General features: G+C 46.5%; 1 protein-coding gene across 2 annotated transcripts in view; it reads left to right on the top strand.

Moving 5' to 3' along the window:
- Positions 1 to 5,604: 5,604 nt before the first annotated feature.
- The window catches only part of drosha (drosha ribonuclease III), a 75,567-nt gene continuing 55,837 nt past the window's right edge, over positions 5,605 to 25,334 (top strand). Inside the window, exons 1-15 of one of the 2 annotated variants that reach the window (XM_079291582.1) lie at positions 5,605 to 5,748; positions 6,316 to 7,168; positions 7,252 to 7,320; positions 8,129 to 8,420; positions 9,662 to 9,803; positions 10,703 to 10,863; positions 12,134 to 12,214; positions 12,794 to 12,880; positions 13,057 to 13,143; positions 14,742 to 14,813; positions 15,134 to 15,215; positions 15,580 to 15,648; positions 16,736 to 16,905; positions 19,538 to 19,662; positions 22,230 to 22,329. In XM_079291582.1, the coding sequence (XP_079147708.1) occupies positions 6,318 to 7,168; positions 7,252 to 7,320; positions 8,129 to 8,420; positions 9,662 to 9,803; positions 10,703 to 10,863; positions 12,134 to 12,214; positions 12,794 to 12,880; positions 13,057 to 13,143; positions 14,742 to 14,813; positions 15,134 to 15,215; positions 15,580 to 15,648; positions 16,736 to 16,905; positions 19,538 to 19,662; positions 22,230 to 22,329 (2,388 nt within the window). In that variant the 5' untranslated portion in view covers positions 5,605 to 5,748; positions 6,316 to 6,317. Of the gene's footprint in view, positions 5,749 to 6,315; positions 7,169 to 7,251; positions 7,321 to 8,128; positions 8,421 to 9,661; positions 9,825 to 10,702; positions 10,864 to 12,133; positions 12,215 to 12,793; positions 12,881 to 13,056; positions 13,144 to 14,741; positions 14,814 to 15,133; positions 15,216 to 15,579; positions 15,649 to 16,735; positions 16,906 to 19,537; positions 19,663 to 22,229; positions 22,330 to 25,334 lie in introns of both variants that reach the window. The other variant, XM_079291581.1, reaches the window with a different exon arrangement.

The raw sequence follows: 25,334 nt of genomic DNA, 5'->3' as shown, positions 1-25,334 counted from the left end.
CGCAAGCTTTCTACATCCATTTGTTTTGGTGCATGTTGGTTGCATCAGATAAGATGAACTGCGCTAGATACGATTTTATCGAAGTGTTTTGCAGCAGGTGCTTTGTTCAATGAGTCCTTGTTGCTGACATTTATCTGATCTGCTCTGTTAAAACGTCCTTCAGCAGGATGCTCTGCAGGGGGGGGCACAGGCATCAACAACGCTGCTTACTACATCCCTCCCCCATCCCCAATGTGTTCATTGTTTCTGTCAGCATAGACTAAATGTGACGAACCTAAAACAAGAGTGGATTTTGTCACTTGAGATTCAGAGAGATAAGATATCTCTCTCTCCCTCTCTCTCTCTCTCTCTCATCTCTCTCTCTCTCTCTCGCTCTCTCTCTCTCTCCTCTCTCTCTCTCCCTCTCTCTCTCTCTCTCTCTGTCTCTCTCTCTCTCTCTCTCTCTCTATCGCTCTCTCTATCTCTCTCTCTCTCTCTCTCTCTCTCTCTCTCTCTCCCTCTCTCTCTCTCTCTCTCTCTCTCTCTCTCTCTCTCCTCTCTCTCTCTCTCTCTCTCTGTCTCTCTCTCTCTCTCTATCGCTCTCTCTATCTCTCTCTCTCTCTCTCTCTCTCTCTCTCTCTCTCCCTCTCTCTCTCTCTCTCTCTCTGATGCACCTGACTGACTCCACAACAAACCTGCAGATGACACCATCACTGCACCTCAGAACCGCCCGGGAACAAACTATCTGTATTGCACCTTTCACACTGGTTAGCGCTTCACAGATGACTGACAAGACAACAGAAACAATATCAGATCAATGAATACAAAATGGTGACAAGTTAATAAAATAGATTCAAAAGCTAGTAATAGTAACTCATTCATAAATACATTTCATATCAGCCTCATATCACACTTGCAGAAAGATTATTTTTACATCATGCAGGACCTGAACAACGGTCTCCTGGTTGAAAGTCCTGTGCTTGTTTCACCAATCCACCAACTTTCAATTCATTTACTATTACTTGCTCCGACCAAATACAAAAAAACGTCCACATTCAATGGATCCATGGTTGGACAGGAGCCACAGTACAGATCAATAATCTGAATACCGTACTGGTAATGGGGTGTTGGGAGGGTTTTGCATGACTAAGTATGAAGTACAGAATGTCAGAGCGATGTAAACATGGAGCCCACACTGTCACTAAGTGCACTCCCTGAAGAAAAGGCACTTCAGAGAGCAGACAAAAGGGTTTTCAATATGCGTTAAATGTTACATTGGTTCATAAGTTCACACTCAACACTCGAATTTGCAAAGATATGGAGCTTGTCTCCGATCTCTATTTAAGAGAATGGTCCTTCAATTTCACGTCGGTTCATTTCACCTTGAGATTTTGTAACGCTTCCCCTCACAACCCTGAACTCGTGCCCACATAGCCTAGCTTACATTTGCTCTGCTTCTACTCAAACTGTATGCTTGCTGTCAGATAAACGGGGCTTTTATGGAAAACATTAGGAAATCTGACTGTGAAATCAATGAGTCGTGCTCTCAAATTGAAAGACCATGATTCTTAAATGAAGATAGGGGAAAAAAAGCTCCGTGCAAGGACAAAACACACTGTAACAGAAAAACTGAGCCCATGGAATTAATGTTTGCAACAACCTTGCAGAGAGACAGAGTTCACAAGGTTGTTTTCCATTTAAAAAATTCAATAAAATCAGCGACATGAGGATTATTCTGTATATATCTTTCCCTCTCTTTTGCACTTTTTAAAGCTGTTTCCTCTGCTGTTGGTTTGTCATTTGTTTGTATAAAGCAACTTATTTGAGGGAATCTATAGTTGTAGCTCCCGGTAGATATCCGCTCCAAAACTTTATATGTTCTCCAAAAAAGACAGACGTAAAGTGTCCTGAAGATGAGACCACTGATCTCAGTGTGTTTGCTGTATGCATTTAATCAACTAAGGTAATCACACACACTCACAGCACCAATGGCCGCCTCAGCACTTAGCCTGGTTACATCAAAGTAAACCACCTGACCCTATTTTTTCGATGAAAATCATTTCCTCTTCCCAGCACTCCGATGAAATTCATCATCTTTTTGGAGATGAAAAATATATTTTCTCCGCATGTTGCCTTTGTTAATTATGGGATTCGATGTGTGTGCAGGCACCGCACTGCACAACGAGTGAGATGACATTTGGCAGCTAATATGGAGCATGCTCCTCAAGAAAATGTCATTATCATCTGCATCCAGCAAGGAAGCGACTTGTGTTGTTCTCGATCAGGAGAATCACTTTTTTTGCTTGAACAGAACATTACAAAAGTCACGTTGTCTCCTTGAAAAACAGCAGTTGAAAAACTCCTCTGAAGAGTTATTCTTTACATTTATTAAGCCATAAGGAAGCCATTATTGCTCCACTTATAGACACAATGAACAGACTTGAAATAACTCACTTGCCTGGCAGTTGTTTGTTATGGCTACAAACAACCCATAATGCAACACTGTCTGCAGACGCTGGGACTAACACGTTAATGTCCACAAATATAAAAACAACATCCACTTTTATCAAAAGCAATTTCCGGAGAAAACAACACGTATGCTTTCCACTCCCATGCACTCTTCTAAATTCCAGGTCCTGACAATTCATTGCTTTCCACCACGCTGCTGAAGCCTGTTTTTACCCTCCCTGTCATTTGTTACCCTGCAGGCTTCAGAGGAAAACAAAGCGATGCAGGCGGAGAAGTGGAATAAGGAAGGAGACGGCCGTGCTTTACATAACTGTTACATCTCTCACGATGAAAGCCTGTCGTTCTGCTGTAGATCGCCAGACATTTGAAACTTGAACCATGAATTAAGTTATTTTAATTAGAATAATACATCACTGTCATTTTGCTTTGAGTAAAATGTTGGTTTTCAAGCCTGTTCCGTGGTGTGTACGTGGTGTTGTCCCAGTTACCTGCAGTAGCAGCAACACTATGATTTATGAAAAGATTTTGATTGAATAATTTGGGAAAGATTTATTATTTTATACATTTTTTAAATTAATCTAAAAGGGACCAAATACAGTTTAAGAAAATGTGCAAAACTGCTGTAATTCCAAAAGGATCTATAGCCTACTGAGAAGATTATGTTCGCACACGTGGCCGATGTGGAACAAACAGCAGAGAGATGCACTGCCTGGAAAACACATTACTTTTCTTTATTTACCACACTTGAATACACTGATTTGTTTCTGTGTCTCGCTCTGCACATTAGCATCAGGGGGAACGTGGGCATCTAAGCTCAGATAAATGATCACAAGCTACACGTACATAAACAACCCCATCATTGCACGGACACGCGGTGTGCAGGAACAGTACCTGCGAGGACTGAAGCCACGTTTCATGTCCTCCCGTGACCTGCTGCCCTTTCTTCTCAATGAGCGGTACATGAGAGCCGATGACTCAACACTTCACAAAAAGACTTCACTTCATTTTCTTCTTATCTGCAGGCATTTTCATACTCATGAACTTCTGCTGACATGTAATACCATGTATGGAGGACTGAACGGACCTACCGGGCACAGGCCCAGGGGCCCAAAGTGAGGGCTGGAGCCGATCCCAGCTGACATTGGGCGAAGGCAGGGTGCACCCTGGACAGGTCGCCAGACGATCGCAGGGCAGCAGAGATACAGCCAGAGGTTGGTATAGATGGATATGGACTGATTGCTGATTGAATACTTGTGCAAAGGAGATTCACACAGGTACATCAGCAATTCATAATTATGCTTTTGATTTCTATGAGCCCAAGTTCACTGGGAAAAGGCGTCATCATGCCTGCAAGAGCAGACGATGATGGAGATTAAGTGGATTGAGCGACTCGTGGCACAAACTGTAATGAACACCATTCTGTTACTTTCAATGTCACCTCTTGTACGGCTGAATGGATATCTCACACTTTTCTGTGTGAGAGTAAACTTATCTTTGTGATTTCGACTGGTGGTCCGTAAGATTATTCTGAAATTATTACTTAAACCCAGTTTATAGACGACACAATTAATTGATTCATTGACAATTGATCGTGAAAATACGTGTTTTGAGAGTGTTGGATGATGTCAGTGCTCTCGGAAAACCATTTATTTGTGTTGAAACAGTGAAAGTTTGTACCGTAACATTTGCCACAATGTTTTAAGCACATGAAAACCAAACCATGAAAAACAGCTTCAGGCCAAACGTGAAAGGAAAAAAATGTGTTTTTCCACAGTTTCTCCAGAGCTGTAGGGGTTTAGTGGTCGGAACAAAATAATGTCCCCGAGCAAACCTGTGTGGGCTACTGCACTCCAACGTCGCTCCTCCACACTGATGCAGCCTTCGATAAAGTGCAGCGCATAACATCAGGGCAGGGGGCCAATCAATGCTGCCACGCACAGGGTAACAACTGGGCTGTGGGCCATGTATTCACACCAACAGCTCCTGAGAAAGGGTCCGATCAATACGGAGCAGAACAGGTTCCAGCATGGAGACGTTGCATGGATTGAAGCCAAAGTGTTCCCCAGGTTATTAAAGAATGCAATAACACAGTTCGGCCTCAAGAAATGAATGTACTGTGTTGGTGCCTCTGCCTCTTTCATGATGGAAATGATGTGTGATATGTTTCCATGGGGATGGTGGGCTAATTCACTGTGATGCAATCGTTTTTATGAGAAACTCTGCTGCTCTCTAGTGGACGCATTCCACAAGTGCAAAATGCATTCATGAGTTTTATTTCACAATACAGTGTCAAACTGTACTACTGTACACAAGACATACGATACGTTTGGAAAAACGGCTAAAAGTAAGATGTTTAAGAACACATACAAATTAGATACAATCAAGTCAAATCCAGACAGGTATATTTAACATTATTCCTCAATTTTGCCAAATAAATCAGGGAAAATGCCTCATATTCAGGATGCAAATATGAGCTGCTGGATGCAAATATAAAGAGCTGCTGTTCCAGAAACAAATCCTTTCCATTTGTAGCTGATGACATGATAACCTTAACCCGTAGGCTTTCATCAACTATCATGTAAAAGGTATCCACACAGTCTTAAATGAATTATTTATTATTATACTATTTTTTTACTGCAGGATTCCTCAGTTTACAGTTATTAAATACAATGTGTTGCTCTGCACAATTGTGGATTTATTTTAGATTTAAAATGCTTTATCTTTATTATATATCTGCACAGAAATTGTAACGGCATAACATAGGTACATGACACATTAATCACAGATCAAAGGTGAGAGAATATAAGCAGGTGTTTAGGGTACATGCAAATAAATTAAAGCTAATGTTTACCTGTAGACTTTTGACACAATAAACACATTTGAGGAAGAAAAAAGCAAATGCATGTCACGCAGTAACACTTTATGAAAACATCAGTATGTCTAAATAATAATAACCATCCAGATTACAGTAATATAACATGATACAGCGGGTTGTTTGTGCGCTCTGCGGGTGCTCCCGCCTCTCCAGCCCGGTAAGAAACTACAGGTATCTCATTGGCCAACGACCGGATCGCTGAATGTGATTGGTCCATCCTTGTTCCTCTCTCTAATCTCTCCGATAGGAAACACGGCCCCTCCGAAAGCGTGGTACCCAACAGATAACGCGTCGAATTGCTAAAAGCTTCATGTAACTACGTTGCGCTGTTTAAGACAATTTACGCAATTTTAGATTATTGAAGCAGTAGTGAAGACGGAATGATACGCCTGATTCGCTAGCGCTCCTCCTTTTATTTTTTAAAGGTACGTTAATTTGTTCAACTTGTACGCTGTCATTGTATGCTAGCAGGCTTGCTAGCATGTTAGCACCGGGTAGCCAGTGTAACCTATCTGCTGCTCTTAGCTCAAACGTAACGTTAGTACTAACGTTAATATTCACCCAGGGTGACTACTTCCTCTTCTAACACTAACATTTAGTCAGTTACTCTATGCGTTTGATGGAAAATAACATATGTTGTGGCTAACAGTAGCTAGCTAATGATGCTAAACGGCTGCATCAGTGCAAGCCCGTTTAACGGTGTTCTGCTTGCTTATGATAAACCGGTATAACGGGTAGCTAACGTTACACGTAAACGAATAACGAACGATTAATACTGTCACTTAGTGAGTTAGTTTTGTTTTAGGTATCATTGAGATCAATATATCTTCAAGAAAGACATGAGAACAAAATACTAATGTACAAAAATACATATAGTAAGTCACATTTGCGGTGTTTCCCAAACATCAACCAAGGAGAGTCGAATAAAACGTTGTTTACTTTCAGGTTCAGGTGTGTTTCATGTCGTGTAACTTGATTATTTTTGTCCACAGTCATGTCTTTCCATCAGGACCGGGGCAGCTCTAGAGGAGGAGTCCCTCCAGGCCAGCACGGCTCCCCTCAGAACTACCGACCCTCCAACCTGAGGCCGCCACCTCCCCAGTCTCCTGTTCCCCAGTACCACTACGATCCTCAGGCTCCTCCCAGTTCCAGCTACCATGGAAACAGCGGCTACATGCCTCCACGCTCTGACTTCATGCACTACCCTCCGCCGGCGCCGTCCCCGACTCCCAGTTCTCTCAACCAGTGCCCGGTGCGCCCGCCGTTCCCCAAGCCCCCCGTCCGGCAGGGCTTCCTCGAACCCCCGCCTAACTTTCCCCCTCCTCCCCTCCCCAGCTCCACAGGGGGTCCCACGTCAGGGCCCCAGGTGTCCGCTCAGAATGCCTACCACCCTTACATGATGCCTCCTGTGCCCCCACCACCAATACCACACACGTCCATGCCACCCCCCATAGCTTCACAGTCTATGAGCTACCACTCTCCATACTCCATGAACTACCCCCGTCCTCCTCACCCTCCTTTCCCTCCTCCCACCTTCAGCCCTGGCTACGCTCAGAGCGCCGGCTCGTTCAAACCAGACCACAGCTTCAGGCACGGGGGGCAATACAAGTACGAGAAGCCCACGGACACCAGGAGGTCTCCGGAGAGAGGGTACCGCCCCGATGACCACAGGCAGAAGGGCTATGGCTACGGTAACCCCGATAGGCATAAAATGGAATTTCCCGGAGAGAGGAAGGACCGCGGGAGGAGTCCGGACAAGCGCGGCAGGCCGGAAGGGGGGCGGTACAGGTCCGAGTACGACCGAGGCCGGTCCTCGCCCAGACACAGGAGCCGGGATCGTAGCAGGTACGAACATGGCAGTAACTCTCCGAACTGGGATCTATCTGTGAAATGATTCATTTCTTACCACCGTGCGTGTTTCTTCACAGGGAGCGGTATCGCCCCAGAGAAAGTCGGAGATCCCAGTCGCCCGACAGGCACAGAAAGAGGCCTCGCAGGTACACATGCAGTCCAGTATTTGTCTCACAAGAACTCTAAAACTGTTTCAGATTATTGCGACACGTTTTGCCTCTGGTTCTCGTTACGGTTAAGTTCAGTAAGTATAGAATTTATATTATTTTTGGGTCCTAAAAACAAAATTCAGCATCAGATGCGATACTGAAGGACGTGCACTTTTAACGTTCTGCTCTTCACACCATATAATATACTGAACAGACTACTTGCTGGTATATTAGGACTCATTGTACTTCATTATTCATTGCCTCGGCCAAGTAGCTCATGTTTTTGGTTTGTTTGTTTGTCAGCGGGATTACCGTAAAAACGACCTGATTTTCACGGAACTTAGTGGAAGGGTGTAGCAGGGCCAAGGAAGAACCCGCCAGAGTTATACTAATTATGGTAATTAGGGCGTCAGAGCACCCGAAACTCTCTCACAAAGCTCCTCCAGAGGCACTACATGTGTTTTCAAAGGCTGAATGATCAACAGTAAGCTCTGCCAGGAGAAATAGTCAACCAGTTCTTGGCCTGGAAAAACATGCACCACAGTGTCTTCATCTGTTAGAGGGAGAATTCACCTGTCTCAGCAAAACAAGCCTGTTCTTCAGCGTGGCGACAACTTAAAAAAGTTCCTTGTTGAGCCCTGCGGCTTCTCTTTTGAACTTTGTAGCTCACATTTTTCATTTAGCATTTGGAGCTGCCTCAGGTGTCACCATGCAACCTTCTCTTGGTCCTTTGGTCACATGATAACCAGTGTTCATAACCTCGTTCTTTAATCTATTTTGTATTTTTCTGGTCCGTGCTTCGCAGTCCGTCCGCGAGCAGAGACAGGAAGCGTGGTCGCTGGGAAGAGGAGAAGGACAGACGGTCGGAGAGCTACTCCGGCCTGGGCAGCAGAGAGCGCAGCTACTCCTCCATCAGGAGCAGAGAGTCCGAGGAGTCCTTCGCTGAGAGAGAGCGAGAGAGGGAGCGGGACCGGGAGAAGGAGAAAGAGAAGGAGAAGGGGGATGATGAGAAGGAGGAAGAAGAGCAGCTGAAACCTGCCTGGATCCGCTGCACTCATGCTGAGAACAACTACTCCAATGACCCCATGGACCAAGTGGTACTGTTGGCACTTACGTCTTAATGAATGAATTGTTTGTTGTAATACCCTTATGTGAGTGTTTCAGACTTTAACCATAGCCACAAAGATGTCTCTTTTGAACAGAAATGACCTGTTTTAATTCACGTCATTTATCAAAGATCTCATTAACACTGAGCACAGACCTGTTTGATAGAGTTTCACCCATCTGACTGGCAAAGGAAGCATCAATTTACTCTTTAACGTTGGTGTTAAAGAGCAGAGCTTCAGTCTTTCAGGTCATAGCGAGCACCTAAAAGACGACTCGTCACAATCTATCCTTTGAAATGCTTTTCTCTGACCTTTACCAGTGCTTGCTTCATGCTGTCATCAGCTGTTTATTTATTTATTATTGACACATTCTGCCCGAGACCCGACCTGTCGTCCAATGAAAGTGAAGGTAAAAGTCTTTTTCTGCTGTGGCAGTGAGGACGCTACCTGTGTGCGTTACTATAGCTGCAGAGTGCAGCATAGAGAGGGCAGAATGCCCAAACGCTCTCTTGATATATTTAAATGCAGATTCATTTGTTTGGTGTCCTGGTTGTGAGTAGCAGCACTTGGTTGGGTTCTAGATGGTCGGGTCTCTGAGGTCGATGGAGAATACTTCAGAGTGATTTTAGTCAGTGGTTGTCACATAACCTCTCTGATCCTGTACACCATGACTAGCTTTGCAAAGTGTCGGTGACATTCTAAGGGAAGTTAAGCTCTGGAATTTGGGGATTTTTCCTTCTTAATAATTTCAATATAAAAGCCATACTTTTTGTTAATTAACACGCTTAGAAATACTTAAATTGTACCGTTTAATACTTCTATAAGAGCTTATGATGAGGGTGATTTTTGGGAGAATAGGGGGAGTCATAGGGAATGATTTCTGTTCTAATAAAGTTCAATACAATGTTAAATGAGTCAACTCCTTTTTTTTTTTTAAGTTCAACTCAACTTAATTTCTAAAATTCCATCAGAAGATATGATCTGGTAAAAGGTTTGTTTGTTTCATGGTAAATACATTTCATTCCTGTTGTGTCCAGTTATTTTCCATGGAAAGTTTCTATCTTGAATTTTGCTGAAATATTGCAAAACACCAGCAGTGACATGATTATAGCTTGCTTCACAGAGCAGCCATTGGTGCGCACTATAACGCATGTGTCCTCCTGTGTGGCACCATTGGGGCTTCTATCTGCTCGTGAACTATTTAAATGTTTGATTTAACTCCGTGTGTTCAGGGAGACTCCACGGTGGTGGGCACCAGTAAACTGCGGGGCCTGTACGAGCGCTTTGAGGAGGAGCTGGGGAGGAGACAGCAGAGAGCCAAGTCTGCCCGGCCCATGTGGGACCCGCCCAAGACCAAGCTGGATGAGGATCCAGGTGTGCAGTCCTGCAAAACTAGTTGGGTACAATGTAAAATAATCTGTGTTGATTGAAAATGTCCCTGAAGCCGACCTGTACCTGCTCTTTCTCGTGTTTTTTGCTGCCTTTGTAAGCTTGTAAGTTGTTCCGTTTAAGAGCAATGACTGAATAACAATGTGCAAACAGTTAACACATCTGTCGCCAATCTTTTGTAATTGATATGCGTAAAAAAAGTCTGTCTTCTCAGCAGTGCGGTCGGCTGAGGCAGAGATTAAGTTCAGTGTCGATGATGTTATCAGCTGCCTGCTTGGTTGCCTCTTTCGGCGCTGCAACAATATGAATCTCAGGGAGATCTAATTTGCCAAACATGTTGCTCCGGGCGCCGACTTCACAATCGAGCTAATAGAAACCCGCTGAGAAGCACAAACTGTACAGCTGACTGGTAATTATAATCCTCGTTTTGTTTGCGAGGTTTCGTTTCAGTGAGGGGAAAAAGTGAGAGAAATAAAGAAAACACGAGCGCCAGATGTCAGCGCTGGCAACTGTAGTGCTCCTTTAATCCCATGAACGCTTTTCAGTCTGAATTTGGCTAGAAATCATCACGAAGAAGAATATTTAAACGACGAATTGGTAAATCACGCTCAGCTTTTTTCCCCCATAAAGAAACCCGGAGAACATTCAAATACGGTAACAGATCTGAAACCTTTTGCTGTTTCACCAGCATTGTGTGGATAATTATTCACATTGGACAGATATCTTTACCGACACTAAATGTTGTCCAATACCTTCGGAGGGCACAGCTGAGCCGGGGAGCTTAGCCGCTGAACCCTCTCCGGCTCACCGCATTGTGTTGCAGCTGTCAGCTCTCTGACGCTGCCGTGATTAAACACCTTTTTTCTTTTTTTTTGCTCTTTCAGACGACAGCAGCAGCGAGTCAGACTGTGAGTCAGACGGAGAAGGAAGCACCTGCTCCAGCAGCTCCGACTCTGACGTTTTTGACGTCATCGCTGAGATCAAGAGGAAGAAAGCTCACCCCGACCGCCTGCACGAGGAGCTGTGGTACAACGACCCGGGGCAGGTCGGTTTTTTGTGACAAAACCAAATTCATCTCCAGTTGTTTCACTACAATCAAATGATTACTTTGGGCACTAACGTGAATACAAGTGGTCTCATTGGATCCTCAGAGTTCTACTCTCCTTTAGACCACGCGAAAAAACCTGCATGTTCTTTGCTCTAAACTGCATGAGATGAGCAATAATGAAGCGTATGAATACGGCCGTTCCAGTGTTTCCCTCGCCTAAATGTATTCTCCCTTTGGAACAATATTTAGCCCTCTTCCCCGGTATCTTCACTCTAGTTTTACCACTGAGCCCGCCACAGCCTCTGAGAGGCAGTCTGTGTTTAAGTTGGAGAACAGAGACCATCCGAAACAATCCCTGAAGCTCGTTGAAGCTCTTCTGTATATTTGTGCCATATCGTTTCCCATCACAACCTTGGTATCATGATTTAGGGCAATGGCAGGCAAATGGCTCCCCTCGGGGCAGATCCACTCCTTCAGCAAAAACAATTTGGCCCCCTGACGACAGCTCAAATCTTCTCTTTTCATACTTGTTTTCCCCCCACAAAATGAACCGATAACTGTAGATAATAAAGCTGCAAATCCTAATAAACATGTCCTCGTAACATCTTATATTGCCGCTGCATGAAGCAGCTACTGTATCTCATTCTGCACCACATCTGAGCAGTGCATGCTGTTCAGATGAAGTCTAATAAACTCGCCAGATGATAAACAACTAGCTAATATAAACCACTTCAGTTAAATGGAACACAGATTTAAGTCTTTAACAGAAATGACGCCAGTAAAAACAATATTTTAACACCGTTCTTCTTCCTCTGTGTAGCGAGTCGGCTGCAGATTCACCTCACGATGCAACACTTTCTCATGTATTTTTCCACTCTTACTGCATTTGCAGCAACACCTGATTGAGAACACCGGTCCTTCTGTCTGAGCTTTTGAAACCATTTTGACTAAATATTGGAAATCACTTCCTCCAGGAGGCGGTTTGAGGTCTGATATCCGAGTACGTGATTGGAAAAGTGTTCGAAGAGTTTGTTTACCCCGTTTGTAAAGAATGAATGAGCCGCATAAAAAGAAAATCGCCGGTCAATAGAATCTTTCTGTGCCGTGAGTTTAGCTTCACATTGCCCAGACGCTATTAACTCCGCACTCAGAAGTAGAGGTGAGGAGAGTAGTAAAGGTTGTGAGAAGTGGAACGCTCTGCAGCCCTCGCCTCGCGCACGGCAAGCGAAGCACTTGTGTCTGATTTAGGTATTTTCTGTCCGTCCAGATGAATGATGGTCCCTTGTGTAAGTGCAGTGCCAAGGCCAGACGTACGGGGATCCGCCACAGCATCTACCCGGGGGAGGAGGTACGACGCGCCGCGCATACATCACCCTTCTCGATACAGGAGATTTTATCATCCCCAAAGAGGCAAACAATGATGTTACATGTACATTGCTGTAAGAATCTCACAGGGCAGTTGATCTGAACCAGTGACTCATCGATTATTTTAGCCAGGCGCTGAGATTTCTAGTTTTCAAAACTCACTTTCTGGCTTTCCTCTGTTCTGGAACAAAAAAAAACCTCCCAGAGAGAAGCTTCTTCTACTGAACACATTTCCTTTATTCATCATCGGCGTGATATCACTCCTTTAGCTCACTATTTCTATTGAAGGAGAAAAGGGAGGAGGTGAAGCCAGCCTGTGTTGAGTACATTAACATCCCCAGTTAGAGATGGTATACTTGTGCTCGCTACATGAACAGGGCCTGTCCCCTTGTTAGTTGATTAGTTGACTAAGTGCTTGTTACGCTCTTGACTGACTGTCAATGGGCTCACACAGTATATGGGAGATGTGACTGCATTCATTCAGAGCATGTCAGTTAGGATGTCAGTCATCAGGCACACAATCTGTTTAACGCCTCACTTTATGAGTTTGTGTTCCTCTCAGCCCGAGAAACCGTGTCGTCCAATGAACAACAACGCAGGGAGACTGTTCCACTACAGGATCACCGTGTCTCCTCCCACCAACTTCCTGGTACATCTCTTTAGTCAAGATCCTGAAATGAGAAAAGCTGCTGATCCGATACAATACAACGTGTGTTATCTGTGCCGTGAAATCCTGATTTCTCCGGAGCATTTGTGGGTTTTTGTTTTACGTTTCATACATATTTGTTTTCCACTGCATCATACCGAAGCTGCTGTGTGTTTCAGACCGACAGGCCGACGGTGATCGAGTACGATGACCACGAGTACCTGTTTGAAGGCTTCTCTCTTTTCTCCCACAAGCCTCTCACTAACGTAAGCCTGCCGTCACTCCTCCCTGTTATGTCCTGTTATTGTTAATACGCCATCTTATTATTTATATGCAGTTCCTTTGATATTGCGTTTGGGGGGGCAGATGTCAATCTGAGTTTTCTTGACTGTTTTATTTGAAAGCGTTGCGTTAAATCCCACAAAATGAATGAGAAGTTTGACAGGGTTGTTTACAACTTCTTCTCTTTACCCTCAGTCATTTCATACTCAAATACACACTTGTGTTAAAGTAAAACTATGTACTGTACTCTGTTAAACTGATTCAGTTATCATTTTGAAATACCACGAGAGGTACCGGATCCGCGCAGATGAAAACCAAGAGTAACTGGATCCCATTCCTGCACTTATCATATGTATATGATATCATGAAGATATTCCCATGAATATCTTTCTCGTCTTATTAGTTTAGACTCTATATCCTCATGCTGGTATTCCACCCACGTCCATTGTGGATTCTGCAGCAGCAGGTCCATGATGGTTTAATTAGCTCTCTCCACACTGCCCAGTCAGCTCTGCACCGGCCACATGTGACCCCCCATCCTCCTCCTGCAGGCCTGGTAAGGCGGGCCACATATAGTTTAAGCCATCGTTAGAGTGGGAAAATAAAAATCCTCTCCTCCTTTAACTGCACTCTCTTCAAAAAAGGAACAAAAAAACAACTTCAAATCGGCTTTTGGCTCCGGGGGCGGCTTCTTTGTTGCCCGGACAAAGCGCTCCTCCTCTCTCTGGCCTTTGAAGGCCCCTCAGTGACGGTCAAACATTAGAGAGGTCGGGACTTGAAATGGGACCCTCTCTCCCTGTAGCCGCCTGAGCTGAGCGCCAGACTTTTATTCGAAGGAGGACGTGTTAAAAGGGAAGGAGAAATCGATGGGGGACCACCAAACCCCGCGTCTACATGTACATGCGTGCGTGCGTCTGTCAGCTGTCTTGCGTGTGTCTTTTCTTTTCCCTGCAAGTTTGAATAATGAACTACTCGGTCAATATCCGTCTAGCTTGAAAAAGAGCCCCGAGGATTAGGCATGATTTGAACTGGATAATTTAAGCAGCCCTTGTTAAAAGCGAGGGTAAACGCTTCGTGGCAGTGTGGGGATTTAAACCCTCGGAGCGTGGCGGTATTAGCCCCCTGCTAGTTAGCGGTCGGGATGGGCAAGAACCGATGCGGCGGCTCGCAGGTTAATCTCTTAAAATGGACCCCCACGCTCCGACAACAAAGACGGTGTAACTAGGGAGATTAAACACGGAGGAGCCGGCTTATCTATTTAGTGAGATTTCAGTTACTTCATTTTCAAGAGGCTGTGTGTGTGTGTGTGTGTGTTGCATGGGAGTGAGTGTGTGTTTGTACACGTTCAGGTTTTTCAAATTGACCACATTTCTTGTGCACGTTGACACACGTTGCTGAGTTTGTTGAGGGTACACACTCTATTTATTTACATGGCTGTGTGCTCCGTCTTTGGGTGAGCTCCGCAGCAGAGCTTTCCTTTTAATGAGTTTCCTCTGAAAAGCTGTAACCTCTGCCTAACGCCGTGGTAATGAGTCGGCCCGTCCTTTCTCCCTCTCGTCCTCTGCTCCTTTCATCATCACAGATCCCATTGTGCCGTGTGATCCGCTTCAACATAGATTACACCATTCACTTCATAGAGGAGATGTCGCCGGAGGTCAGTAAAGCCCGACTTTATCTCGCAGCTCCTTCTCACCGGCTTTTGTTTTTATCTGAAAACGGCTGAGCCACACGTAACCCTCACACCTCGGTGCCCGGGTGAGCGACGGGGCTAATCCTTGTAGAAGAGGGAAAAGAGATTCTTTTTCAACCTGCAGAGGTTGATTACATCTATAAAGTGGCTTATGTGATGAAGTTAAAGAACTGGATTTACTTCTCAGTCATATATGCATTAAGCTGGTCTTTTTTTCTTGGAGTCTGCTTGTACCGTGTGCTCACATAACGCCGTCTCTCTCTCTCTCGCTCTCCTCTGTCCAGAACTACTGTGTCCAAGGCCTGGAGCTGTTTGCCTCCTACTTGTTCCAGGACATTCTGGAGCTGTATGACTGGAACCTGACAGGTACCGCACCATTCCCCAAGTAGTGTAGTCATGGCAGAGTCCTACTGAGCTCTCACATGCTCATGCATGGGTTCACAAGTATGACATTTGTTTCGATAGTGAAAAGTGAAATGAGTGGTAGGGAATGAGCTCAAACAACAGCTTGCACGTTGCAGAGATGTTGTACTAACACCTTCACTCCTGATGCGTATCATGTTTTTATGGGAAGTCCTGAGATGGAGACATTTTTTGGTTGACGTATATTTTTTCTCTCCAATGAATTCTAATTGTGATGCAAGAAGCAATTTAACTGTGATCATTTCAACAATAACTTGACACACTTGATACTAACCAAACAACAAAAACACTCTGCTCTTTCCTCCAGGTCCTGACTTTGAGCCCTCTGGATGCCAGCGGTTCCATTTCATGCCCCGGTTTGTCCGATTCCTACCCGGTGAGGCCTGCTTCTGCTTTCTTTTGCCTTTTGTCTCCCTCTGGTGGTCAGCAGTGACGCGGTTCTCGAGTTCAACCGAGCGAGCCACAGAAAAGAGAGAAAGGGTCTCCGGTAATGTCTCCTCCAAACATTACTGCAGACGCTGGCGTCTACGTGTGCCGTGTTCTCCCTCAGTGCCCGAGATGCTGTGCGGCTGCGTGGTATTCATCTTGGATACACACGATGGTGCTGGTGCACTACGATAGCGCAGCGTTGTTTGTTATGACAGCCTCGCCACCTTCCTTCTTTCCATCAAAAAACAATTTGTCTCCCACCTCTCGCAATTTAGTCCGGCACAAACGCGCGTCTGCCTCTTTTATAAAAAACAAAATAATAACTGTCCGACGCAATGCTTCTGATGCGATCTGTGTAAAGGGAGCGAGAGGAGACGCAGTGAGGCCATGGTCTGTTTGACAGTTACAGTGTGTGGGTGTGCGTTTGTTATTGTCTTAATGCATCTGCGCGTCTGTCCACGGTAAGAACTCGTCAGTGGAGGTCAATACATTTTGCATGAGTGTCTATTAAACTGACTCTCTTTGATTGGTTGCATCGCCAGCGCCTCGCTGTATTTCTATGCATGTAAATCCGTGCGCCTATGTCTCCTAATACAGTTCTCAAATGTTGTTCTATACGCGGCATGATGTGCCTCCGCGTGTTGTGTGGAATCCGACCTTGCACCCGCTCCTCTGTTTACCCATGTGCGTTTTGTTGAACGCGGGATTGCGATGCACCGGGGACATTCTCTTAGTGTGAAATATTAGCTCAGAGTTGGCTGAGGTGAGGCGGGGTTGAGATGTCCGTATCAAAACAAAGATTTCCTCCGACATCAGGTCAAGGAAAGAGTGCATTGCACGGGAGCTCGGTGAAACACTTTCCCTCCGTGGATAAAGTCACGGCGTGTTTAATTACACAAACTAAAGACTCACATTTTTCCTTTTTTATTTTTTTTCAATTAACTGTGAATCCCCCAATGAGTTGCCTGTTTTTTTCATGCTCCCCGTACCTGCATTTATTGCGTGTGTGTCTTTGTGTTAATAATGTGTCCCAGATGGAGGGAAGGAGGTGCTGTCCATGCATCAGGTGCTGCTCTACCTGCAGCGCAGCAGCAAGCCGCTGGTCCCTGAGGAGGAGATAGCAGACATGCTGCAGTGGGAGGAGCTGGAGTGGCAGAAATATGCGGAGGAGTGCAAGGGCATGATCGTCACCAACCCGGGCATGGTAAGGCCTCCGCCTCCTCTGCTACGACAGGAGGCGGCCTTGTCTGCTTTCAAGGGCGTATATGCCCCCCCCCCCCCGACACCGCAGGAATACGGCTGTTCTTGTTAGCCTGTGACATGAGCAGCCTCACCTATTATCCACAAGGCCGTTCGCTGTCGGGCCGAACGCTTCTATGTCGCGGTGAAGTCGGTTAACCTTCTTGTCTGGTATTTTAAAGGATGCGCGGTAATTGTGTCTCGCCAAAGGTGAGGATGTCATTGCCGGCTAAAAGGTTGCGTATGAACAGTGGATGTGATTGTGTAACCTTTGGCGTGGGTGAGTTATTGAGTCAACTGCTCTTCCTGGCAGGACTGAGTTGTGTCTGTCAGGGTTTCCAGATAGGTCGGTGTATAAAATCTTCTACAGACTCAAACTACAGATTGTTCTGCCAGTCAAACGGTCTATTAAACAGGCCAGAGATGATCATAGAACCCTCTGAGGCTACAATGGTCATGTTCCTTGTCACGCCCGGGTTTTTCTTTTGTGGTCTGTTTGTTATTGTTGATGTAGCTGTTTTGTAAGATTTCCCAGTTTTATGTAAATGCCTAAGGTGACGTCCTAAACACCTTGTTTTGTCAAACCACCAGTCCAATATTCAATTCAATAATGGAGTGGTCTCGTGTGACGTCACAGTTTAGCTGTCGGCCATGTTGGAGTACACACAAAGCCACTGGCATGCACGGCTGAGTCGCATAACCTATCGGTGGTGAACTTTTGTGCTGTCTTTGGTTGTGGCAGCAGAGCTGATAGACAAGAAATCATTCTTTCGTTTGCCAGCGGTCATTACACATCAAGGAAATGACACGAAGGAGCTATCCAAGCGACGTCGCCAGAAATGGCTGTCACGCATCTCTCGAGATATAAAGGAATGGAATTTGGCGTACACTAGAGTATGTGCGGATCACTTTATAAGTGGTCAGTGATTTTATTTACAAATTCGTTTGTGAACAGTATTTAATAAAGGAAATATAAATTAAACTTTTACATGAGAAGGTTACCGAAGCTTCATCGGCCCGTGACAGCAGTCGGTACCAGAGACGTGTCGAGCGTGTACAACAGGCGAAACACAGAGATGCAGCCTCAGCATTGCTTGATATGAGTTTAACGTCAGATCATATATATATGTGTGTATATATATATATGTGTGTGGGGGGGGGATGAAGTTAGGAGTTAGTTGAAAGTGAATTCCTACACACACGCACACAATGACGTGCATGTACAATGTAAACAAACACACGTGTCTGTTTGCACTGAGTAAACATTGAATATTGCTAAATATCTGACCAGATCTGTATATATTTACTCTTCCAATGACGAGATGAGAATTGTCGACGACCGTTGCTTTGACGTCTCGGACCCATCCACTGACAAACTGATTATAAGCGTCGAGCCCTTTGTAGCACTCCAGCTCGTCTTTTGTGTAAGGACTGGGGGTGTTCACGAGATACGTGTAGATGTTGGCGTAGTTTACCGATGGAAGATAAGTAGGATCGGCACTGAAACCATCTGCACTCATCGTATAGGGATCCAAGTTACCAATAACCTTCAATTTGGCCAGGTAGCGAACCTTTGATGCACTATCCAGTGATTCAAAGTATTGTATTTTCGCCGCACTTCCTTGTTTACGCGCCGCCATGTAGGTTCTGTATGTACTCCAACATGGCCGACCGACCTCGTAACTAAGGAGATCGTGACGTCGGTGAGACCACTCCATAAACGGAGAAAAGCATTGCATGATTATCAAAATACTTTCTGATTCATTTGCTGTCGATTGAATAAACTGATAGCGATCACAACCCTCACTTTGGGTAAAAGCCGGATGTTCATGGAGGTTCTGAATTCAAAAACGTGCAATAGCTGCTGCGCTACAATCAATGAAATGTCATTCGTCAGCTCGGGTGCCCCCTAGGTCACATGCACTACTCTGACTGAAGGGGTCCGATGCCAATCAAACATGCGATGCTGAAGTGATTGTTGGCCACACCTGTCAACAACCTCCAAACGGCTGTGGCGCATTAAAGCACGGGTGGAGAAGCAGTAGCACAGTATATGTTATTAACATCTACTGTATTTCTGTCTGGCTTGTAAACAAGGCAATCATCAAGCCCTTTCCTTAAAGCCAATCACACCTGATTGTGTCGCTTTAAAGGCCAAATCAAAGATGGCGGGCGACCTCTCGCTCTCAAATCAAAGTTGGCTTGCGGGCCGTTACGAGCGAGCGCGGGGTAATGCCGAGGTGAGCCTCCAGCCATCTGCTGCACGGCCCCCCCACCTTCCTCTGATCTCGCCCAAAATGCCCGACGGGACTAACTGTGATTTGGGAGCCGGCTGAGAAGATGTTGCTTGTCAATCTCCTCCCCGATAAGAGCTTCAGAAGTTACCTCGCCATCCCCGACATCACTTTATCATTTGTTGTGCGCACGCCACAGGCCGAGTCTGGGCCTCGCCGTGTTACCGCCCTGTGACAGACGGCCCTCGTGGCGTGGATTATTTGTCTCATATTGGTAGCAGGTGATTGAATGATGGCTGCCTTGTAGCTGTACTTGGTTCACACTGTTGACGTGACTCTCCGTACTGACTCCTTTTACCCCAGAAACCCAGCTCGGTGCGCATCGACCAACTGGACCGGGAGCAGTTCAACCCCGACGTCATCACCTTCCCCATCATCGTTCACTTCGGGATCCGGCCTGCTCAGCTCAGCTACGCCGGAGACCCTCAGTAAGACCACACACACACACACACACCAATGTCGACCACCCATCCAAGCACGGTTCCCTCGTTCTGAAAACGAGTGGCGTGACATTTTCGCATGCATCGTCACGGGTCCCAGGTTTCCGCTGGGCGCCCCTACGCCCTGGGAGCCCGCCGCGGTTTATGTCTCGTGAATAGTAATGCCACACACGCCACGGGGCTGCAGGAGCGAATACTTTACTGTGCTGCTGCATAATTAACAAAAAAACTGTGTATTAGAGCATCCGAGCTGCGGTCTCCGAGGTGTTCGGAGAGATGCGACGACACCGCGGCAATCAAAACAAACGTCGGTGCGCGACTTGGGTTCTTCCTGCGCTCTGGTTCTAAATTTAAACCTGTGGCTTTGTCTTCCAACCCGGATGTCTGGTCTCGATCACAACTGTCGGGAGGAAAATATCGGTGATGAAGACGCATTAGGAAATCCATTCGGGCAGAACTGGTTTGCTCCTTCCCCGCGACTAATGTCCCCTCTCCCCCGCCGCTACATTTCAGCCGCCTGTCCGCGGAGCTCTTTCATCCCCATGCACCCTGCTGCCATGTCAAACTTCTCAAAGTGGCAGACAACGACAAATTTATGGATGGACTGGGACATCATTAGGCGATGCAGAAACGAGTAGTAAGAGACCGGCGGAAAGGATTTCCTACCACTGCTAATGATGCGTGTAGCGAGGGCAGGAGTCTGTTGATTGCGGCGGCAATGCCACAGAGAGGGGAGCCGTGGACACAGCAGCAGCATATATTAACTCAGGAGACTGAAGAAGCTGTGTTGTCTTCCCTTTTACACTGTCCGCTGGACACATTTGTGTTCAGGGCTGCTACTCCAGCTCCATCACGACAGCTGAGGCGAGAATGATGACGTGTCAGAGGTCAGGGGATGTAAAGAAAGAGAGAGCAGGGTGGAAACAGGACAGACAAGCCCAGCAAGAGAGGGGTGAAGTACTGAACTTTAGTGGAGTGGTTTCTGATTTCAGATCAATCTGTACAGATGTGCTTTTCTTCTTTTCTTTGTCCCTTCACGGTGCAGAAAAAACCCACAATAATCCTCCGACCATCAGTTTCACGAAATGAAATGTCGTGCAAAAACAGTATTCGTCACATGCGGGAAGAGTCACAGCATCGCTTGCCATATTTAACCACGCTGGAGGCTGCAGGGTTCTATAATCTGAGAAACGGTGGCAGTGATGAAGGAATGCGTTACGGTGTCTGTGAGGTCGTTTAGACAAGTGAGAAGCAGGTGATGAGCGTAACCCCCCCGTGCTCACAACTGTCACTCATGCAAACGCAGAGATAAACACGCATTCACCTGCAGAAGAAGAGCTAATGTGTCCCCTGCAATCAGTGTTTTGTAACCTACCGCTGGTCTTTGGCTTCTCTCTGTCCGTAAAGGCTGCTGTCCTGTTTGAGTACAGAACATTCACGTAACAGATGCCCACGTTTGTACTTCAGCAGCGATGCTGCAGACACCATGCGTGGAAAAGGACTTGAGATGGGAAATGGGAGAGAGAGAGGGGGGGGGGGCAGAACAGAAAGAAAGAGGCAGCATATGCTAATGAAAGCATGTGCAGGGAGTGGCGAGAGCCGCGGCAGCGCTGCCCCGAGAGCACACAGCGGCTCTGTGGAAAGGTCATTGCAGCGGATTGGGGACGAGGGGGCCTCCCAGGCTGGATGGGCTCGCTCTCCGTCTCTCCCCCTCTCTGTCTCTCGTCCACTCGGGCTGCTGCTGTGCAGAGGTGGTGGTGGTGAGCTGATAATCTGGGCGGTAAAGCCGTCTCGTTCCCTCGTCTCAGTCTCTAATGAAGTCCCCACTATTAAAGCTCTATAATTCTTCTATTCCACAGCACACCCCCACTCCGCTCCTTCCTGGCTCATCTCTCTCTCTCTCTCGCTCTCTCTCTCTCTCTCCTTCCTTCCCCTTCTCCCGCTTTATGCCTCTTTACCGTTCCCTCTGTCAATGCACCAAACCCCCCCTCCTCCTCCCCCCTCCATCCCACCAATCATAATTGAATAACTCTGGGTAAATGAGGAGAAAGTCTCCTGAATGGGAGCAGAACGGTCACACTCGGCCCTTAGTGCATCAATCAGGAGGTCTGATTGAAAAGAGGGGGTGGGGGGTGGGGTGGGGGGGGGGGTGGTAGGTGGTTAGTATGGCGGCTACATGTCACCTTGCCGATAACTCCTCGCCTCCTTTCATATGCAAATGAGAGCAAAGACAATGAGGCTTTATAGAAAAGGAGAATGAGGTTGTGAGATAGCTGTCGAGCTACACTATGACTCGCAGCTTTTACATGAAAATAAAATAAGGTAAAATCGTGAGTGTGTGTGTGAGAGAGAGAACCTCTGCTCACTGTTCAAACTGTGGACGTCTGAAGCACAGAAAGTCTTCTGTGTCCACTGCCCAGCAGCTAATGCAATGAAAGGCCACAGGCAACCGTTACATTATGTTTAATATCGGGCGAGCTGCAGATGAGATATTGATGTGTGAGGGGGCAAACAGACTCCAGCCTGACCTCCTCCTCCTCCTCTGCTGTCGGCAGGTACCAGAAGCTGTGGAAGAGCTACGTGAAACTACGCCACCTGCTGGCCAACAGCCCCAAGGTCAAGCAGATTGACAAGCAGAAGCTGACGCAGAGAGAGGTGGGTCCACAGAACCTTTTCTTTAGTCGCACTCATATTGTAACATTGTCGGGTTGGCCTGCACTTGTTACGTAGATGTGGTGCATTTTTTCAATTTAAATATTTTTGGGGGAGCTCATTTCTTTTCAGATATGAAAGGACCGTTTGCACTCGCTGCAGAAATAAGCTAATAAATAAGCTAATAAATACGTCGATATAATTATTATTCAATAAAATAATGGTATCTGATGCCAGATGAAGGTATTTGAGTCGGCATCGGACCGATATCAGCGTCGGTGCAGTTCTACTTCAGACCCTCTCCCTTCGTCTTTACTTCTGGTACAGGAAGGCGGGGCAGGGTCTTTACTCAACCTAACGATGCATAATTTAGATGAATTTGCAGCTCAGAATTAAACCGCTGCCACCGCTCTCCTGAGTCGAGTGTGAAGGTCGAAACCACCACCGGGGGCCGAGAACGAGAGGTCCAGATTTGGTGAAGTAATGACCCCGCGTAGCCGCAGGGAGTCGCGGCCCCACGTAGCGGAGTCGCTCCTGCAGGGACGAATGTAACTCCTCCACAGCAGATGCAGCGTCTTCTTTCCAATATCCAAGTCTGTGAGCGTGTCTCCTCCTCCGGTGTGTTTGATCCACTCTGAACCAATAATGAGTTGCAACTCGGAGCTCAATTAGCTTGTTTCCCAGGTAGCTCGCGATGCTTCCCCGGCTAACAGGCCCTGACAATCCCACTGTCAACCTGCACTGGAGCAATTAGTGAACCCAAACACACGCACGCACACACGCACACCGGGTCTGTCAGGCTCCACCACAAGCATTAGCCATGTCAGTGTCTCCTGACTGCAGTGGACGTGTGGCACCGCTACTTATTTCATGCCCCGGGGAACACTCGAGCTTCCTGCGTAAATAGTCTTCCAGTGAAAGACTAAACGTCTGATTTTGTTCTGAAAGGCACATTCTACCATTTCAGAATCAGGCTGTCGGAAGCGTTCACAGCGAACGTTGTGCTGCTGCTCCAGCTGGCTCTTCTGATACCTCGGTGCTCAATCTGGAGTCCACGGCGCTCCGGGGAGACCAAAGGTGTGCGTCAGGGATTGAGAACTGGCCCGCACGCCTCTGCACCCGTTCCCAAATCTCATGCTGCGAGCATGAAGGGCCGTGTGTGTGCGTGTGTGTGTGTGTGTGCGCGGTAAGGGACATGCACACTGTCTGCCCAGATGTATTTTCAAACCAAGTCTCTCAGCCAAACTCATGATTGGGCCAATAATGTCTGTTTTTGAGGCCCAATTTTTTACATTCTTCGACTCTTTAAAAATAAAGAAATAAAATTGGGATGATTTAGCATTAAGAATATAACAATTTCATCTTTTTATAATATAGCCTTCTAAAGCGTTGGTGTGAGTATATTGAAAACGATTGTTACTTTATCTGGCATCTCTAATTAGAACAAGTGTTCATCCTGGAGTCGCTGCTTTGGCAGTGGATTCAGCCTGCAGTCTTCTCTATCAGCTCAGCATATGTGGATTTGGGGATTTTCTCTGATTCTTCCTTGCAGATTTGGCCCCGGCTCAGTCGGGCCGTGTGAGGAGCATCTTTTGAAAAGCTATCGTCAAGTCATTCCACAGATTTTTTTTCCAACTGGCTTTGAGTCTTTTGGGCCGCACAGGAACGTCTCCCAGTCCTTCCAGTGTGTCGGTTGGGATGTGTTCACCAGGATCATTGTCCCGCTGCAACATAGATTGGCACAGTCTGAAGATTTTGGCACTTAACGTTCTTAAAAGTTCGATGCGTCTTGTTTGCAGAGCTTTTTTACGTTACATTATGTCATATTCACTTTTGTCCAAAGCAACAATTGATAAATGCATTCAACCTTTATAAAAACAGCTTCGCGAACCATCTCGCTTCGTTCCTCGTCTTTCGAGAGTTGCGCATGAGCAGTGCACATCTGGCAGGTGCTTGCGGGGAGTGTGACGTCATCCAGAGCTAGCTTTTGTCAGTATTTCACAGTGAAAAACCCCACCAGTAAAACGACGACGTGTTTTTGACGCAGTGGTGTCCGATTCACGCTCGTGCCCGCCGATATACAACTTCAGGTATTGGGAAGAATTATGCTAAATACAATAAAATAAGCTAAAGTTTCCTGCAGTAAGTAAACAGGGGAGCACACATGCAACAGATGTGCACTTGCCTTCTGCGGGCAGTGGATTTCAGACGGTGTCTTTGGTGTTTGACCTCAACCCGATCCAAAACACAAACACTCCTCTGAGCAGAAGGATGTGATGATAAAGAGCCAAATGGGCCGTGACGCGTCCGTTTGACCGGCATGAAGTCGTTCTCTCAGCCTCCCTCTTCCCCGACTCAATTATTTACTCTTCCCACTTCTGTCCATTCAGTGACCCTGTAGAAAGCCGTGCATAATACAGTATTTACATATCATTCGCACTTCGCTGTGATTACTGCTTTCCAAACACGGTGTGTGTGTGTGTGTGTGTGTGTGTGTGTTTGCGTGTTTGGGCGAGCGTGTTCACTTTGATGCACAGTTCAAAGTAGGATGGCATTATTTATTCATGCCTTTGTTCTTATTTCCTCTGCGAGTTCCATTTTCGGCAGATTCGCGGCTAACTCTGAGACGAGAGTCGATACTACTCAGTTGAATGAAACACATGCGTGCACATTAGGAGGTGCAGTCTGTCAATACATCTTCCATCTTCATTGCTATTTGTAGGACCCTCTTGTCTCACAGCCCCCCCTCCCCCCTACTGGATTTGCAGTTACTTGCTGAAGGGCTGACATGATGCTGGGTGCCTGTGTGTGTCTGTAATGATTCCTGCTGCTGCTGATGGAGGAACCTATAGGCTCCTGCGTGATGCTCCTAATGGGCAGCCAGGTGCCTCGGCTCTTGTTGACTGGGACTGAAGCCTCCGTATCAGCCAGTACACCCAGTGCAACCGCTGCCCACAGCCATGCCGGCCCATTGCGGCTCGCCTCAATTAGCCGGGACCGGGGCCGAA

Source organism: Melanostigma gelatinosum, assembly GCF_949748355.1.
Source record: "Melanostigma gelatinosum genome assembly, chromosome: 20".
NCBI classification, from domain to species: Eukaryota; Metazoa; Chordata; class Actinopteri; order Perciformes; family Zoarcidae; genus Melanostigma; species Melanostigma gelatinosum.
Note: the sequence above shows the minus strand (reverse complement) of the source record. Positions and strands in the feature narration are given on the sequence as shown.